General features: G+C 38.3%; 1 protein-coding gene across 2 annotated transcripts in view; it reads left to right on the forward strand.

The window, feature by feature from the left end:
- The first annotated feature begins 177 nt into the window (after positions 1 to 177).
- Positions 178 to 19949, forward strand: part of LOC306762543 (striatin-like) — a 30147-nt gene continuing 10375 nt past the window's right edge. For both annotated transcript variants that reach the window (XM_079249067.1, XM_079249068.1), the window contains exons 1-3: positions 178 to 442; positions 14208 to 14311; positions 18188 to 18261. In XM_079249067.1, the coding sequence (XP_079105193.1) occupies positions 230 to 442; positions 14208 to 14311; positions 18188 to 18261 (391 nt within the window). In that variant the 5' untranslated portion in view covers positions 178 to 229. The remainder of the gene's footprint in view (positions 443 to 14207; positions 14312 to 18187; positions 18262 to 19949) is intronic.

A 19949-nucleotide genomic window follows, 5' to 3' on the forward strand; every position in this document is an offset into this window, starting at 1 on the left:
CTCCCAGCTAATGTTTGTGGGCGTGGTCGTGTTACTGACGTCATCGGGTGACAGCTAGCTGTCAGAAAGTGAGTTCGTTTCCCCCGAGCCGAGTAGACTGAGCGCCGTCGATAGGGTTTTCTTTTCTTTTTTTTTTTTTTTTTTTTTTTTTTTTCTTCCTTCCCTTCCGTTGGCATCTAGCACATCGAGTCAGCGAGACAACGAATCGACCTTTCCACCGAGCCCGGCCATGGACGAACAGGCAGGGCCCGGCGTGTTCTTTAACAACAATAACAACTCTGTTTTACCCGGCGGTGGAAAAGGACCGCTGCACGATGGCGACGCTGGGGAGGCGGCTAGGGCGCAATACAGTATCCCGGGGATCTTGCACTTCCTGCAGCACGAATGGGCCCGTTTCGAAGTAGAAAGAGCACAATGGGAAGTGGAACGGGCGGAATTGCAGGTGAAAACCACCACAGCTAAAATATACACACCATAGTAGTGTCCCTACTGGGGAATTATGTCGCTCCTTTGTAGTAAGTAAGTCGAGCCGAGTTTTTGTGTACGATTGTTCTGCTTACCAGGCTAGCTTGTAAGCTTTAGCTCTGTGGCTAAATGAGCCGTAGCGCCCCTTTGACCCAGCTGCTCGACGACTTTTTGCAACATCTTTACTCTTTACTGAACCCAGTTAACATCCCTTCTACCTTCAGGGAAAGATAGAAATATAGGCCCTGTATGGTAGTATTGTGAATAAGTCACATTGAAAGGAAAACAAAACAACCCCCCCCCCAAAAAAATATTAGCTATTACATGTACTAGCAAAGTATTTAGTGTGTACTGCAAGATGTTGAGTAGCAACACAGAATTTATACCTGCCTTTTTAAAGCTATAGCACACCACCTGTTTTTGTACGACTTTTGATATAAAAGAAACATAAAAAAAGTAGTATTTTTAAGCTGTTTTTTTATCTTCTTGGAAGCACATACTATGCAGAAATATGAAGTCAATATGTTGCTGCTGTTTCAGAGGATAGAATATAAATTAACTTGTTGTGTTTTAGTTTTTGTACTATATCACTGACATGACTGACTTTATATCTGGCTCTCACATGATCGTCAGCCTGGTTACTCTACTTATATATTAGTAACAGACACAAATAGGTTTTCCTGCCATGATCAAGAGTCTCCCATGAGGAATATTTAATGTTTAGGTGGCCACAATCTTTGCTAGTTAATGGATCAGAAGTTTCACCCTGAAAAAATGTTTTATGTGGTTTCAAGTCCAACTGGAAAGTTAATCAATGTCAATTTTTATGTGTCTGTGTGTGTTTTTGTCTTGTCTTCTTCTTTTTATTAGTTACACTGAAGGTTTGTTATGGTTATACACATGCTACCTTATCTAATGCTGAATACTTCTTTTTTCTTGTGATTCTAACTCAACTGCGTGGTTATTGCTGCTCAGTCACAAGCATGAGATAAATCTGATTTTTGAGTGCAGGCAGCTCCATAGATAGACCTACCTCAGCTAACAAAGACAGGAGAGGGAGTCACTGCATTGTTTGTACATTGGTGACGTATACCCTGATCAGTGTAGTAGGATTTTGACTCAGCTTAATGCAGCACTTTCAGTCTGGCTGGTATATTCTGCTTCCTGTCGACTGTCATGAAATGAGCTTATCAGTGGAGAAGCTGCAGCAGCTGCGGCAAAGCGATGAGAGGTTGCTAAAATGTTTTTTTGAGTGGTTGATTTGTGGCGGCAAAATGGTACACGCAAAGTTTAAATTCCATTTTTTGTAAACATCAAATATTAGGCATCATTCATTTTGCTGTTGACTGTTTAAAGCCTTTTGTTTTACTCTGATTACTTAAGCACAGGATGATTATATACACACATCCATTGCTTGAGTTGATCATTGTTCAATGAGTCATTTCTTCACAAAAACCAAAGCCAGAAGGTTATGAGATGTAACCTTGTGCTGTCCTTCAGGTATGCCCCTCATGTGCAGTACTATGACATAAATGATGTTGATGAATTAGCTTTTAGTGAAAGGATAACAGTGAGGAGAAAAGATGTTGAGCCATTTTCATGAGCTTAAATGGACTTTAATGAGCAATGAAAGGCTCCAGTGGGCCAGGGGCATAAAACAAGATGCCATTCGACATTAACAGCATGCCTTTTTTTTTTTTTTTTTTTTTTTTTAAATCAGTTAATCCCTTTGCAATACCCTACTCATAGTGGTTATTATAATGCACACATAGATTGCATTTTTGTGTCAGAATCAAAGCAGATTTCTTTTCTTTTAAAAGCACGGATCTTTCTCAGGCTTTTCTTCCCTTTAAAACATTGCTGGTTGTAGTGTCATCTAAGTAGAGACAGTTGAAGCTGTGTCTTGTCCTGGGAGGAAGAGAAATCCTACGGGTTGTAGGAATGTTGTCCAGCCAGCCTGCTGGGTCATGCTCGAGGCCACTCCTCTTTACTGGAGCAACACAGAAACTGTACATGCTCTTGTCCTGCTTCTGTGCCATTTCTGGGTAATACATAGGCAGCTGTCATTTATGATTAGACTCAGGTTGACTCATCACTAACAGAGTAATATGCTATTCTAGTCATATCTTACAACTCTAGTTTATTTACAATGTTTGATCCTTTTAATAAAAATAACAAGGGGTGTTGACAAAAAAAAAAAAAATTAACAATTAAACAAAAATGTTTCATATGACTTTAATCAACTTGCATATTTGGGATATAACAGAAATACAGCAAATATGCATACTTAACATGTGAAAACAACTACTTGCCATTCCTTTTATGTAAAATTACTTTAATAATCATTAGTTGGGCTGAAAAAAATGTTATTCTTATTGATTATTTTTATGTCTTCATATCTGACAGATGGTTAAGAATGAAGTAAAACTGAAAGAACAGCATCTGTTTGTGGAAAATCTCAAAACATCATGTATGCAAGAAATTGGCTTTGGGAGTTCTTGATTTTAAATGTCCTTTATTACAAATATTTTCAACAATTTCAAATGAATGTCAGAGGTCTAACAACATTGTTTTCAAAGTTTATTAGTTTAAATTCAGCCTTGGTCCTTAATTTCAACCATTTCAAAAGTCGATCTAGTGAGGTCTACAGAGAATGGGCTGTTTCTGTGTCTGAACCTTTAAAAACCTTTAGTTATTTCTAAGGGTGAGACTGTATTAGAATTAGGGCTGGGCGATATGACAATATATATCGTTTGAACAATAGAAAATGTCTATCGTTTCATATGAGGCTCTATTGTTTATGCCACAATAAGGTGTTTTACTGCAGTATGAAGAATGGATTCAACGAGCAAAAGCTGCTAAAGCAGCGTCAAATGGTGGCAAAAGCGCTCATTATAAACTCCAGATGTAAAAGTTGAAACTGGCTTTTCACCATGAAAAGTCATACGGCCATAGTTCCCGTAGATGGAAGGAGATTACTGCTGTCGCTGCCAAGCACCTCTGACAAATAACTGATGACTGACACAAAATTACACAAACAGTTTTATATCATTCTGTATATTGTTATGGGGACATAAAATGAGCTATATCGGGATATGAGATTTTGGTCATATCGCCCAGGCCTAATTAGAAACATTAATCGAGTAAATTTTCTCTCTGGAGTCCCCTATACCACCAGAAAAAGTTGCTAGACTTGTCAATGGTTGTATTTCCTTAAATAGACTCGCTGACAGGGTCTTAAAAATGCTACATATAGCGTCAATGTTGCTTTATAGCGGAGGTACTGTGTGCATCATATTAGTGTATGAGGAAATTGTACACTGATAAAAGTTCTGTGATTAAATGCATGAATTTTTTTAATGCAATCATTTTTCTGTAATTAATTATTGTATTTGCTCTTGTTATTATAATTAATTAATGCATTAAAGTCCCATCCCAACTTATTTAACTTTGTGAGGTCACAAAGGAAAAGGTTCCAGTGGGCACAGGAGCATAAAATATCAAATTTTAAAGCACACATTTGCCAATAGGTGAAGCAACCATTGAGGAAGGTGACAGAATTTTTCCTTTTGGTGTTGTGGGGACACGTACGATTGCCAGAAAACCTTTTAGAAAGTGAATTTTACATAATATGGTATATACCATATATAAAAAAAAATAAAGTGATTATTTCGTATTATTTTGTTCAGGTTTCTGTTTCTCTGTTATTTATTTTGCTGACCGCTTCAGTGTTTCTTTTTTCTTGAATTCTTGAATTTTCTTTCTAGGTTATGCCTTAACAATAAATGGATGCATCATATAAGTAGTCACAGTAACTATGTTTATAAAGCCACAATTGAGTGGGTTTGCTAATTCATTTCTTTACTTTGATTAGTGATTTTTGCAAATTTTTTGCATACTGTACTGTTGATATTTTAGACACATCACACTCATCAACATATGATATAGATTCATCCTGTCGTACTGATTTGCGCAGTTCCATTCCAGTTCTGAAGATTGAGGTTGTATCGGATGGCGTCTTTTGCAAGCCAGTGCTCTGCTGCGCTTCCATCAGTTCTCCAGTTATGGGGAAATCCCTGCTCCACAGGGGTATCTCCTTGCCAGAGATATCTGTCTAGAGCGATAATCTGACACCCAGTGAAGGTTGAAGGTGACTCAGGGTGTAAGATGACTGTATGGGGGTGAGGGCTGAAACAGGGAGCAACTTGTCAGTGCTGAATAGGAGTGTATTTCTTCAGGAAAGATATACATGATTGTGTGTACTATGCTGTTTGATTATTTCTCTCTATATCGACTCTACCAAATTTTGAATTAGCCTTGAATTACCAAGCCTAAATTGGACTACTTCTTACTGTGAAAACTTAGAGCATATTTTACACATTGCTGCAGTGGTAAGAACTGAACTATAGACAAATATGCACACACACATACCATGGCATTCAGAAATGTAGAGATGGGAGTCACTGTCGTTCATCAGTTGATGCAACGTCCGCCCCCATGCTGCAGTTATTTTTGCCCTCTTAGTGTGCGCCTCAAAGGGATCGTACAAAAAAAGCACATGCTTCCATACCAAAAATAAGGCAGTTTAAAGCACTGGTTTTGAAATACCCTTGCCGTCAGAAAATGACAAAGAAACTCTATGAACTCTATAACCTCTTTTTATACATTCCACAGACGATGATGCATATTTTAAATAGGTTTGTGTTTTCCTGTGAGAGCCCCGTGTTTATTAACTAAAGCCTCATCCACGAGTTTTGCTCTACTGTCCCCGTTGGATTCCTACCAGAGCTTTCTCGGTGTGGCACTGCCTTGTTGTCAGCTTGTTAGTTTCTCTCTTCTTCCTTCATTCACACTTACAGCCTTCATCTGGCTATGTGGGTGTGTGGGACAGCTGCCTGGTTCTGCCACAATGTCACATACTTCCTCCAGATTTACAGTAAATCTGAGGTGGCCAGTGTGTCAGAGTTGTAAATTAGTGCAGTAATGAGATCAGATTGTCCATGTTTTAGGTGATGTAATCCAATTTGTTGTTTTCCAACTTTTTGCTGGAGCAGAGTTTCCCAGTTTTGAGAAGTTATTAATTGGATATGTAGATTTCCTTACGTGTGGATTTTATAGACCAGCTGAATTTATCTTATTCAACTTGGCTCTACTTCTTTTACACAGGACTTTTTATTTTTTAATTATGTTGACTTGTGTAAGTAGCTAGTGCAGAAAAACTCAGACAGTCAGATTTACTGATAAATAGCATCAACTGACGGTTAACTGATTTTTACATTTTTTACAGCAATTGTTGGAGTAATATTTTTTCACTCTGTATAGTCTCTTTTATATTTAGAAATTTCAAGAATGGATTTACAGGAGGCTCCAGTGTTGAATTGTTTTTGCCTCTCAGGGAAAGTGTGTGTGTCTGTGTGTATATGTTTATTTTATGGCGAAAGAAGTGACATAAACAAGTTCAGTGTCTTAAATACTAAAGACACATTGAAAATCAAGATGCTACTGGCTGTTTCTGATTTGTGGTGCGCACATACTGAGAGGCCAAGCCCAAGGGTTTTAGCTGTTTCATTGCTTCCTCTCTCTCTCTCTCTAAAATAAAACCTTTTTCTTGACAGTATATTGCCAAAAGTATGCACTCACCCATCCAAATGATTGAATTTAGGTGTTTTGATAATTTTTCAAGGGCACAGGTGTATATAATCTGTTAGACATACAGACTGCCTCTATAAACATTTGTGAAAGAATTGATTGCTCTCAGGAACTCTCTGAATTCCACAATGGTACCATGATAAGAGGCTACCTGTACAACAAGCCCAGTTGTGAAATATCTTTACTGCTAAACACACCCACAATTGAGCAGAATAGCAGCTCGACCATGAAGTGGTAGCCATCTGAATGTGCAGAGGTCAGAAACTTTCAATCACTGCAGCCCTCCAAACTTTGTAGAGTCTTCAGATTAGTTTCACAACTGTACCTAGACAGCTTTGTGGTTGGGTTTCCATGGCTGAGCTGCTGCATCTGAGTCCTACATGACCAAGTGCAATGCAATGCGTATGATGCAGTGGTGTGAAACCTGCCATCACTGGACTCTAGAGCAGTCGAAATATGTTCCCTGGAGTGACAATCACACTTTTTCATCTGACAAAGGGTAAGGTTACATGATATTTTTTTTAAATTTGGAATTAATAATTTGGAATTTAAGAACTCAGAATTAAAATTTTCTCAGAATTATCATTTCCATTCAGAATACTAAATGGAAATGATAATTCTGAATGGAGGTTTTCATAAAACACGTCCTTACTTAATTCAAATTTAGAATGGCGGGTTGGGAATGGTTGTGTTTGGACAGAGGGTGCACGTGATGTATTGACGTCTACTGGGAATAAATAATGTTTGCTTTTTGGTCGTAACTTGGAAAACTAGTACCAGTTTTGGCGCTATTTTCATTATACTTTTGAAGTACTAGTTCAACACGAGCATACTACTTCACTTTTATCAGCAACTGAGAAGAAAGATAATAGAGTACCGAAGATGGGAGGCAAAACAATGCACGGAATATGCGCGTCATCAGGATGGGACAAAGTAACAAGCACGTGCAGAACAATAGAGGAGTTAACTTAGAGCGGAATGAAGGTTTATAAGACATAGGAATGACACAGTTCAGAATTAAAATGTGAATAAACCAGCCACTTAGTCAGAAATGAATCCCGAATTGACTTTTGCATTCGGACTTAGGTGTTTACATTGTCATTTTTTGTCAGTTTAAATTGGAATTAACTTTTATCCAGAATTTAAGAGGAATTAAAACTCCCATGTAAACATAGCCAATATGACAGACAAATCTGGGATTGGCAGTTTCTAGGACAACAGTATCTGTCTGATTGCATTGTGCCAAGTGGGAAGTTTGATGGAGAGTGTGGGGTGTTTCTTCAGGAGCTGGGGTCGGCCCCTTAGTCTCAGTGAAAAGAACTTTCAATGCTTCAGAATACTAAGATTTTGGACAATTCCATGTTTCTAACTTTATGGAAACGGTTTGGGGATTGTTCCTACTTGTTCCAACATGACTGCGCACCACAAAGCAAGGTCCATAAAAATATGGATGAGTGAGTTTGGTGTGGGCAAACTTGACTGGCCTGCACTGGTTCCTGACCTCAACACAAAACACATTTTAGGTGGATTAGAGTGGAGAATGTGAGCCAGGTCTTCTTGATCAACATTAGTGTCTGACCTCACTAATGTGCTTCTGGAAGAATGGTCAAAAAATCCTATAAACACACTTCTAAACCTTGGGGAAAGTTTTCCCAGAAAGCTTAAAGCTTTTATAACATCAGAGGGTGGGCTGACATTGTATTAAACCCTGTGGATTGAATATGGGATGTCTAGTTCATATGCATGTCAAGTACTCTTGTTAATATAATGTATAACTGGCACTGAACATTTGCAAATTTGATGTCATCTTTATATATATATGTAAATATATATATGTGTGTGTGTATATATATACACATATATATATATATATATATATATATATATATATATATATATATATATATATAATATAATTTTTATTTATTTATTTATTTTTTAATTTTCCCAGATCTTATTTACTTTGCAGTATACTTCTACTCTCTATAAGCTGCTTTCTAATTGTAATACTGGTATAAAGTCATACAACCTATTAATCCAAAAAGCAAAGTTCTGACATTGAGAAATGTTATTTGCCTGCTTGTATGCCATGACGTAGGGTAGTAGTAGACTAGTGGTCACAAATGTGGGCTTGGGCCAGAAGAACCAGAAGTCCCCTGGCAACATAAACGAAGGTGAACCCCTGACAAATGTCTTTAACTCCCCAACCAATGAAAACATTTGCAATAGTCTAAATAGTGATGGGTTACTAATGAGTAGATGGTTTACATGAAATCAGAGGACTAAAGCCTGCTACATACTCCATGAGAAGCAAGAACTTTTTTCTTGTTCTCAGGGCCCTGAGAAAAAATGGCATCATTTTGGTCTCGTGGATGTGATTGAAGACAGGCTTGCAGAACTTTTTTCTTGTGGGACTCCGAGAAGTATTGTGTGAATGGTTGAACATTCGAGCTGGGCGTGGTTGACATGGAAAAACATAAAGCAAACAGTTGTCTTTTCCACATTTTTGCTGATGCAGGTAAAACAGATTGTTTTTGATAAAACAGTTGATTGAGGTGGTAGAAGGTATAAACATTTTTACATGTGGAATTCAAACGAATGGACGCGTGAAAAACCTGCCCTGCTGTGGATTGTGTTCTTTGTTAAATATTAAATAACTGGGTTCACTGCACATAAAAGCAGATATCACTGCAAACAAAGCTTTCGTGGAATATGAATGGATCAGACAAAAAAAATAAATAATTTCTTGTTTTGCGGCCCCCTGTTTTTGCAGCAAGAACAAAGTTTCTAATGGAGTATGTAACAAGCTTAACTTTGTTGTGTTTCGTAAGATGTATAATGACAAAGATGCCATTTGACATTAAGTTTGTATCATGTCAGTGCAGCCAGATGGGATGTAATATCTTTCTCCTAAAGAAGTGGAAGATCATGTCTTCGCTAACACCCCCGTGAAGCAGCACTGTAGTGTCAAATTGACATGGCTTTGTGACGCTAAAGTGTAAAATGAAGCTCATGTGGCAACTCGTGATGTAATGAAAACAAACCTTTCTATGTCAAAGCTCATTGAAGGAGAGAAGATTTATTTTAGACAGTCTCTAACTATGTTTTCATTGGTTTTCTTGGTATTGTATGGAAGTGAAAGTGATGGCTTATTCCAGAAGACTGAGCACAAATCAAAATCCCAGTTTGAGCTGCTCACGATGTCAGCCTGCCCCTCAGAGAAATCCATTTCTTGCAGACTTGGGCAGGGTCAATATGCAGAGTCTGCATTTTAAGGAGTGATCACAGGTCCTCTTTACTTCACTTTGAAACCTTAACTTTTATGGTCCAGGAAGGAAGAGAACTATTAGGCACTTACTGAAACTGAGCAAATGGTTTAATTAGATAATCAGATAACTTGTAATAATTACATGCAGGACTACTAGTATAGGTCACCCTTTTCAAAGATATAAAAAAGACTGTTTCAGTGCAAATTAGAACTACCTTCACTATCTTAAACACAGGACAAAGCCTGTAAATTAAATAAATTGGACCGTCCAGTTTGGACTCCATTCTTACTATTATTTGTTAATATTAGTAATTGAAAAGAATTATTTAATTTAAACAACAGATAGACGGCCCAGTTTTATTCTGTGAGACTGTAAGAAGTTCCTCTACATAATTAAACCACTGTCGTGTTTTGTGGGCAGGACTGCATGTCAGTGAGTCAGCTTTAAGGTGATGTTGGTTTTTATGATTTTGGCCTCAGTGTGCTCATGAACTTTGATTTCTCTGATTGTTTTACAAGCTGTAATAATAATTAAAAAAAAAAAAAAAGAACTACGTCCAGCATTTCAATAATCCAGTACAAAATATCTTCTTGTGTGCTCATGCTTTTTACTATTTATTTCCTAATATTATTCTGTGGTTATGAAAATGGCTTTTGATGATGATTTTTTTTAATAGAAGGTTTAACTGATATCATAAACTATTGTGATATAAATAACCTCAGTTATGATAAAGGTATTTATTTCTGTCAGACATTTGTATAATAATCCCTATAGTTGTAAGAATATTTTTAGTTTAGTTTTTCTTTCTGTCTATATATAATATATTTATTTTTAATTCCTTCTTTAAATTAGCATAATTGTATTTAGAGAAAAATCCTCACAAAGAAATGTAGCACAGGGTCAAACTACACAGCTGTTGTATATATTTGTCTCTTTAAGAGACCAGACAAGAAAAGATGGCCTTGACTTATTTGAAATATACTTGATATAATTTGAAAGCCACCTAAAATGAAAAGTAAAGGCAACATTGACTCATCTGGGGTAACTTTGCAGGAACTAAACACAGATCAGTACTTTATAGATGAAGCAGATATCTAATAGTTCCCAGCACCTCTCCCTCACTTAATTTTTGTTGCTGTTTTTTTTCCTTTTAAAAAAATCTTTGTTGCTGCTATTGTAATGGCATGTGTGGAATGTACTTGGCTAGTTATCAAGTCAACCATCGTGGTGCTCGTTGGTTTGTGGTATCTGTAAGACTAAACTGGGTGTTGAACGAAAGAAGGTTGTTTGTTCTGTAAACATGGGATTTATATCACCCCTTGTTTCTGTCTTCAGTCTGTCTGTGGCCAAGGGACTGGCATGTGTGACCGTGATGTTTGTGTGTGAGCCCTGAGGTTGTTAAAGAATCCACTGAATTTCTTTTACATATGGAGTGAGTTCAATGTGCTGCAGAGGCTTACTGGTTTTTCCAGTGTTCACTCTGTCAAGTCTAAATGGGATCATTGTGCTCTAGATTTATTTTGCGATGATGCAGAACGAGTGTGGATGAGAACATATCTGGTATTCACAAATTTCATAGCTCCAGTTTTCTCTACATCATGTTTTGTGTGTATGTGTTGCAAGAAGCTGCAATCAATCTCTTTATCTTTTATTTATTCACTGAATTCCATACTATAATTTGACCGCATGTATAAATAAAATGTACCGACCAGTTTTTCTTTCACAACATAGTTTGGTGGCTGATGTTTGTTTTCCTATCTAGCAATAAGCCTGTCTCTTGTGCTTCTTTTCCTGTCTCTGAAAAGCAATACATACTAGATGGATGCCCCATTGTACATGTCTCTGCCTCAGACAGGACTAAGGAGCCTTTATCCAGCAGTGCAATAATGCAGTCAGTGTGAGGCTGGGAATTAAATGCTTCCTGTGTCTCTTTATGGCCAGCGTTGACTCACTGCATTCCTCCCAAGGTTAATGTTTGATAGAGGGGAGATTGGGAGCCAGAGATTCACAGAGCTGCACTCTTCTTTATCTTTGGCATGGCAGGACGCCAGGGTGCCTTGGCCAGTACTTCATGATGATGGGGAAGTGAATGGTCACTCACTATCTCAGTCAATGCAGATGCACACTTTCATCTACAGCTTAAAAAAACACAAAAAAACAAGTCCTGCCTGTAAGGTGATTTATTGAGTTAAAAAAAGTAACAAAACTGTCAGTCAGAGCCAGATAGATATTTGGGTGGTCAATAACAATCAAAATTATGGGCCTATCCGAGATGTATAGATGTTGTTTATGTTTGCCACTATGGAACTTTTGAGGTCATCACATAGTTCAGCATAGTGGCTCTGACTTATTGATTACAGCACATGACAGCAGCACATGTAGCAAAGTATACACATCATGGCTGAGGAAATAGAAGCAAGGAGTGAAGTGCTGTGTTCACACTATGCTGCTAACTATTCTGTGAAATTGCCTCTCAGATGATAAATAATGACCCTTCGACATTTTGTGTTCAGATAATAAGTGGGAGAGAAAAAAGTATAACCGTGTGTATATATGTTGGAATTTGTCACTCCCTGAAATTTGTTGTGTTGCAATTGTTTGGCTCTTTTCAGAAACTGTAGGATTTTTGTTTGTATTTTATTACTTTAATCTTTAATCTCTGGTCATTCTTGGTTATTTTATAGAAAGGACCTCTGCAATTAGCTTAATTAGGTTATTCATAGGCCTAGTTACTTTTGATGCTGTTTAAAATGCCCAAAGGCAGTGGTCCCTACTGATATTTGGATTGGAACTTCTTTAGCTAGAGTGAGTTATTTTGAGAGCTGCGGACTCTGTTCCAGTCCAAACTGTGATAATTTTCCATATGCAATATTTTCCTATTGCTCTATTTGTGCCCCTTCTGTGTCCCCTCTCTCACCTTACAAAGAGAGTGCAACAAAGCTGCCTTACTATTTTAAGTATTTAGTTGCAGCAGACACTCATTCTCATTTTATATCTACAAAACGCATTTTGAATCCATATTGGTATTTATTTCCATGTTAATGTAATGATAACACTTTATTAATTCCATGAGGGAATAATAAATAAAATGATAAAATGATAATAAATAAAATTAGTATTTGGCTTTTCTTTTTCTGTTACACTTCTTAGGCTCTGCTAGTATTTATCTTTGCATGTTATGCGCTCCTCATTGAGTGTGATTTGATCATGTAAATGCACCTGCTGCCTCTTAGTCGCATTTATTTCAGCTACTTCTTTTTATTTGTTGTTTTTGTTTGCTTTGTTACCGCTCAACAATACTGGCTCAATGATTTAGAAAGCCAGAGACATTCTGAGAGCTTTGCTGATGTAAATCCAAACTACATCAGTATAGATCTAGCTGAGGAAAGATTGATTAGGGTTGCATAAAGAACTGCAGACTATAGATGTGATGGAAGAATTGTGTTGATTCACTTGGCTAAAACATCAGTATTTAACATCTCGCCAGACTCCTATTGTGTGACAGTGCCAGTTCAACTCTGTTGTGTTTACACTGTAAAACTGAGCACAAAGACTCTAAATCCTAATTCACACTGAAACTGTCATGGTCCAGGTGCTTATAATTCCGATGTGGAGACTTGTCGTGGTGGCAAGAAAGTCGCTATATTAATACAAGGCAGGTCGAAGTACCGTACTGTTATGACTCATACTTGCAGGCAGTAGAAGAGCTGCTTGTTATCCATGTGAAATTGTGATCCAACCCACTCAAACACGCACTATCCTCTGCATTTAGAGTGAAATGCAGGAAGTCAGGTCTGTATTTATTCCTTTCAAGTGCCTAAACTGTTATTAAAAACTGTATTTGTTAAATATATCTTTTCTGTTCTCCTGCCCTGACCATGCAGTGGCACATGAATCTGTCTCTTAAGCCCATTGATTCTCATGAAGTGCAGAAGCAGAACAGCATGTTTAGCTTCTACTAATTTTGGTAGCTTTTTTTTTTTTTTTGCCCTTTTTTGCAGTCTTGCTCTTGCTGTAATTTCTGTTATACAGGATGGGTAATGTCTGATAACTATTCTTGTTTTGTTTTTTTTATCCTCAAGATGTAAAAATGAATTTCAGAAAGAAAGATTTCTGTTTGCAGTTAAATTTATCTGAGACTAAAATCTGAATTTGTGCTTGTAGTTAATGTAGCCTAAAGCTAACTTTAGTGTCAATAACTTGAATAAGACTAGTTCATAGGGTTCCCATGTTTTTCCTGTTTGTATAATATATATAACATGTCTGTTTGCCTTTTATTATCTTTAAACATATCTTACACATAGCAGACATGATATAAATGTTAATTTTTCTCAGACCAAAAAGGTTTTGTCGCACTGTGAACTTGACGTGTCTGTGTCCGTATGCATGCATGTCCGTGCAAACATACATACGTGTGTGTGTGTGTGTGTGTGTGTGCGCGTGCGTGCGTGTGTGTGTGTGATATCGAGCAATTTAGTGTAATGCTGACTGTGTTCATCAACAGCTGCTGCTTGTTTGATAGAAAGACAGTGGTATATATAAGGAGGTTGGTGTATGGGGGAGTTAGGAGGTTAGATTAAAATAGAATAGTACATCGTCTTTTATTTCCCATCATGCCACACATATTGATTTGACATCATCCTATTTCAGTCTTGAAAGAAGCGGCTGTTTTCAGATGTTGCTTGACGGAGGTAGCTTTGTAGTCAGATCTTTGTTGATGGCTTACTAGCATCTAAGATGCCAAATCTCTAGAAACAGTGTCTCTATTTATAAAAGTAGACATTCAAAAAATGTGACCTGACAGTCCTATTTTTATGTTTTCAGGCCCAAATTGCCTTTCTGCAAGGGGAGAGGAAAGGACAGGAGAATTTAAAGAAAGACCTTGTCAGGAGGATCAAAATGCTGGAGTATGCACTGAAGCAAGAGAGGTAAGTGCCTCACTACCCACTGATGCTTCAGCCCGCCCACAAAAAACAAGTACCTAAGCAAGGCAGCAGAAACTACAGGTTCATACTAAAATAAATTACTGTCTCTAAGAAATATAGACATAAATACCATTACTGTACAAATTTCTTATGATCAATAAATACATGTCAGCTTTACTTTCATGGAGCTTATCTACTATGCTGCAGACTCTTCACATATTTGCTACACACATTTAAATATAATATTGAGCATTTTAAAGGTTCATTGACGGCCTGCTCGCTGTGCCCCAGTCTGGTGTCTCCGTTGGTGTCAGCAGAAGGAGACTGCCAAAGAGATTCCCTCGAGTCCAGCTGGTGTGATATCTCTGGACAAGAGAGCATGTTGGCATGAAGGCTGTGTTTGCTTTCGGAGGATGATGCCATTGCACAGTTCTCAATTGAAGGACAGGACAAGAAAGGAATCCTGTATCGACCGAAGACTCGGTCATTGTCCCTGCTGTCTTTTAGGAGAATTCCATTATTCTCACTTTCAGCAATCTGTGACCGTCACACAAAAGGTCCCTGCGATAAATGTAGTGATAACATTTTGCATCTTTCTTCCTCTTTTTCTCCAAGGTAGAACTGTGTGTTAGAGATGAAGAACGTTTGTAATTCCATTATGTCTGTAGTAATGCCAACCACATCATTTCATACTGAGTGAAAGAAAGCATTAGTTCTTACTAAAGTGTAGAAAGAGTCTTAAATAACTTCCATCCATCCCATCCCATCCATTTCCTAAACCGCTTCGTCCAATTATTGGTCATGGGGAACTCGACCCTGTAGCAGCAATCGCTGTCGAGAGGTGTTGTACATCCTGGGCAGATCGCCGGTCCATCATAGTCTTAAATAACTTCTCTGTAGCTAACCGAACACTGTGATTGCATGACACAAGCATGAGCTGGGATCATGCAATGAAATCCTAAGAAAGAACCCCCCCCCCCCCAACTCTTTGATGCAGTGGAAAAGTGTTTGATTGGCATCAAGCAGCAACCTCCGGCGGTTACAAGTGAAGTGCGGAAGTGCATGAAACTGCAGTTCCCCCTTCATCCGCTAGGGGCTGCAAAACAGAGCAAATCTCCATAGGCTCCCATGTTAAAAAGACCAACTTCACGGCAGAAATAAGCCTGGTTCAAAAATCCATTTTCGGTTTATAGGTCAGGTTTACCTTCATGACAACTGTGGGGGGAGTAAATTTTTTTCTAACTCGCCCGTTTTAAAGTAATTTAATCTCAAAGTTCTGCAAATTTATGGGTGTGTCCTTTTGATTGACAGGTACCAATCTCCGGCTTCAAGTAAGAAGAACGTAGAACAACTGCGGTTTTTAGCCAGTTAACAACGTGAGTTGGCATTAGCTCGTTTACCTCCGTTAGCTGGTTATCTCCAGGTTAGCTCAGTTAGCTCTTAGCTACAGAAAGCTTGGAGTTCGCTCGATGTCAATCATTCACCATGGCGCTCACAGCGCCCCTCTTAGCTCCACCTCTTTGCCCATATTTGTATTTTCCGGGGGCGAGACGACGCACATGACGCTGCCAACATGGCGACGGTAGGAACCGCCCACCGAGATTCAATTCAGCCCTTCAGAAACCTATGGGTGACGTCACAGAGGCTCTGTCCATCTCTTTATATACAGTCTATGATTGGTCTTCAGGCTTGTGTCAAATGACTCTGCTGTAGGCTCGTCTTTTAATCTGTCCCATGTCAACTCTGCGACAGTAGGAATGCAACATGCAGGTGGACTTGCTAATTTTCACTGAGTATGTTGCAGTTGTGGCAAGAAAAATAAACACTACTTACTTTTTCTTTGCAGAAACACTCATCTATGGACTAGTAAGAGCTCAGTTTTTTTTTCTTTAAATATATAGTTATGATAATTGGAAGGTTATTTTATGTGTGTGGGGGGCGGGCATCTATAGTCAAGTCAAAAGTGGTAATTGATTTTCTTAATGAGTCATGATGATCAAAAGCGCAGCCTCACCTGTCCTCTGGGTGGCATAGGTACCTTGGACCAGTAAGTTTTATCCTACAGTGCCCTGATGAAAATCCCACCTCTACTACATGCAGTGGAAAACGCTTTAATTGGCTTGTGTGACCAGGTGTATGTACAGTTTTAAGAAGCCATTTAAATAAACCTCTTTTAATGTAAAAATGGTATTTGTGAGCTCTTGGATCTTGGCGATTAGACACAAGTGGGTCAGCTTAGTCTCAGTGGCTTTCTGCTTTGTCACATCCCCAGTCAGCTCATTTACATTATTTTTGTCAGTGCTCTGTGATGAATATCATCATGGGTTTGTTAAGAGTTAAATAACCATCTGTTTATTTACTTTGCTTCAGTGAGATCACTAAAGACCTTGCCTAGGAGCAACACTTAACCCAGAATTACTACCATTTTTCTTGGTTGCTAAGCAACAGGTCATGTCTCCAAGGGTATCTCAAAGCAATATCAGAAATGGCTCTCTGAATGTGGGATGTACCCGGTTTAAATGGATTTATTTTTGATGGGGGTTGCTTCCTCTGCATCGTCAGTGTAGTGCAGTGGGGGCGGTGTGAGAGGTCCGCTTGGATTGTCTTCTCACCTCCTCTGTGAATGTCTGAGAAAACATTGCAGAAAAACAGATAAAATGTCTTCAGTGCTGTTTTATTCTACATTTTGTTTGCTTTATTATTACTTTCTCAACACCTTTAAATGAAAATGAAGATATCTCAGTTGTTTTAGAGTAAATCAGAGGCTGTATGAAAAAGTGTGACTAACATACCCCAGAAGTCTGTCCATTTCTTGGATTGACTTACCCAGACATTCAGTATCTAGATAAGTGATACGATAACCCTGGTTATAAACTAGGTAATTCAACCCAGGGTTAATAGTCTTGATCAGTGTGCATTCGCTTTCTACTTTATATAGTAAAAGGGCTGGCCAATCGCAGACGTGGAAAAACCCTGCAGAACAGCATACTTCACCATGGAGGAACAGGCAATCATTCTCCAGAAATATGAAGAACTAAAACACATCATCCAGGCCAAAAGCAACACTGTTGCTGCAGCAAAAGCCAGAAAGGAATGCTGGCAGAATATTGTAGACTCTGTTAGAGCATAAGTCTTGCAGATTATACAATATTGAGTCATAGGACATTATAAACAGACGATACTCTTGATCACTGTAACAGCCCAGATATTTATTGGAAAGGGCTTCCTCAGTTCCTTCACTTTCCTTTGATGATTTCATTCAGTACTTTTTAGACTCAGCCCCCCCCCCCCCCCCCCCCCCCCCCCGCGTGTGAGCTGTATTTGCTTTGGAATATTAATTCCTCACCATGACAGCATGAGTAGCTGTGCTCACGATAAATTCATGGTTTTGCAGTCATTGCATTTGTGACTCAAAGCTATTGTTAACTTATCGGGTACCAAAGACGTCTTTTGATGTGTTTTGTGCTTTTGCGTTTTCCGTCTATGGAAAGCTGATTTGGCCAAATGCATTTCAAAGCGCCTCAAAGATGCCAACAGGAAATTGATCATTAAGGATACTTTTTGTGAGAAATAATTGTCTAAATTTGCTGATGAAATTATGTGTTGATCTTTTTTTCTTTATGGCTCCTTACATGTAAGCAGAACATCAGAGGCAATAGAAATTCATTTTAAGTGATTTTTAACTATATTTTAAGGCTCAGTTCTGAAACTTTTTTTTTTTTTTTTAAACCATATAAACCCTTTTAATGGCAAAATGTTTATAAAAATCAGTAAGGATTTGAGCTATAAAGCCCATTATTTATAGAAATATAGGCAGCTTCTTTGGCTTTCAATCAGCTCCGGTTGCTCATGTCTCTGCCCTTTCTGTTTTCCTTCCAGAGCAAAGTACCACAAGTTAAAGTATGGGACTGAGTTAAATCAAGGTGACATGAAGCCTCCAAGCTACGACTCTGGTAAGTGTACAAAGACTTGAGCAACTTAGTTCACCTCCTCGCACTAAATCACTGTAACGGCTGAGCTCACATACCTGAGGTGACAGGGCTGTTGCGCATTGAAGATGTTCATGTTGAATCTTGTTTGTCTACATACATTTCTCAACAGTGTTTTTACCCAAGTTACCCAAGAACAGTAAAGCACAATATCATTTTTTTTTTTTTTACCCATTTGTGACTCATATTGACTCTGTTAACCACAGTCTGAACGGTTACATATCGGATCTGTGTTGAAGTAACCGTAGTCTGAATGGTCATGTCACATTTAATTTTACTTTGACAACACAGATGTAAGACAGAAATCACAAACCTTCAAATATATTTACTTTGCTGTTTTCTTTTCCTCATTTTATTTTGAATTAAAATCATGACAACACAACAGCATCACTCTAAATATACCAACAAATAAAGAGAAGTAATGCAGTGACGGGGAAACCAACATGTCTGGTTGGGGGTTATACATCAACAGGTCAGGTCCAGATTTCACTGTGGATATCGGTCAGGTTTGGAAATCATCCTAACAGGTTCTGCCAGGTGTGGGTTAGTAAAATTAGACCCATACAGGACTCACACAGATGAATTTGTTTGCAGCATCTGTGCACATGATGTAAAAAAGTAACTGCAGTTTAGGTAACAAAAGGCCGTTGTTAATATTTGTGCTCTCCTTTTCCACAGTCTCCTTATTTCATTCATCAGCTGGGTATAATTTTGTCTGTTCTCCATGTGAAAGTGTTTCCAAATTGATAAACACACGTGAAGAATCCTTTTTTTTTTTTTTTACATTCTCTAAGGAGTGTGTGGTATTATCTTATCTTCTGTGCATACATGTCACTGCAGGGCCACATACTGTTCACACTTCAGCACGATGAAGGTTGCATTGAAATGATGATGTGAATGACAACGGGGAAAAAAAAAAAATCAGATTTGAGTGTTAAGACATACAGCGTGAATGTAGCCAGATACACACCACAGATTTATTTATTAAAAGTCTTAAGTCAAAATCCTGACACTTTATAAAAACTTTGTCTTAGTTAAATCTCACATTTTGTTTATTTGTGTCTCTTAGCATGGTGCCATTTATATGGGTCTTATTTTCACCTGTCATCTAGATTTGTGTATTTTGGACTCTGCAAAAAACAGTGAAGTTTAGTATTGTTTATGCTGTCGGAAAGCCACTGAAGTTGTTAAGTCAGTTTGCAGTATTTCCTCTACTCTCCTCATCTCTATTCATGAGGACTGTTCAAAAGCACAAAGCCCTTGAAGTGTTGAATTAGGGAAGGTGAAGGAGAGAGGTGTTGGGGGAAAGTGGTGGAGGAACAGGAAAAACAGAGGTGGGAGGTGTTGCTGGTGTGGCGGCGCACCTGCCTGTTCATCACCCCTTTGAATTAGGTATGACCTACTATTTGAGGCATCTTCATCTTTCTGCCCTGCCAAATCAACCCTGTCTTCCAATCTAGATCTTATTAACACATCTCGCTGTTCTGTGCTGAATTCCCAAATGGTTAGGTGCAGATTTCTGATGTTAAATATCAAACTGTGCTCTGAATTTCATCATTCATTTGTTGACAGAGACGGCTGTAGAGTATGATGTTCTGGATGCAACAGGCACTGACATGTCGTTGCTCTTTCTAGCATGCCATATGAAACAG

Source organism: Telmatherina bonti (assembly GCF_933228915.1).
Source record: "Telmatherina bonti genome assembly, chromosome: 11".
NCBI classification, from domain to species: domain Eukaryota; kingdom Metazoa; phylum Chordata; class Actinopteri; order Atheriniformes; family Telmatherinidae; genus Telmatherina; species Telmatherina bonti.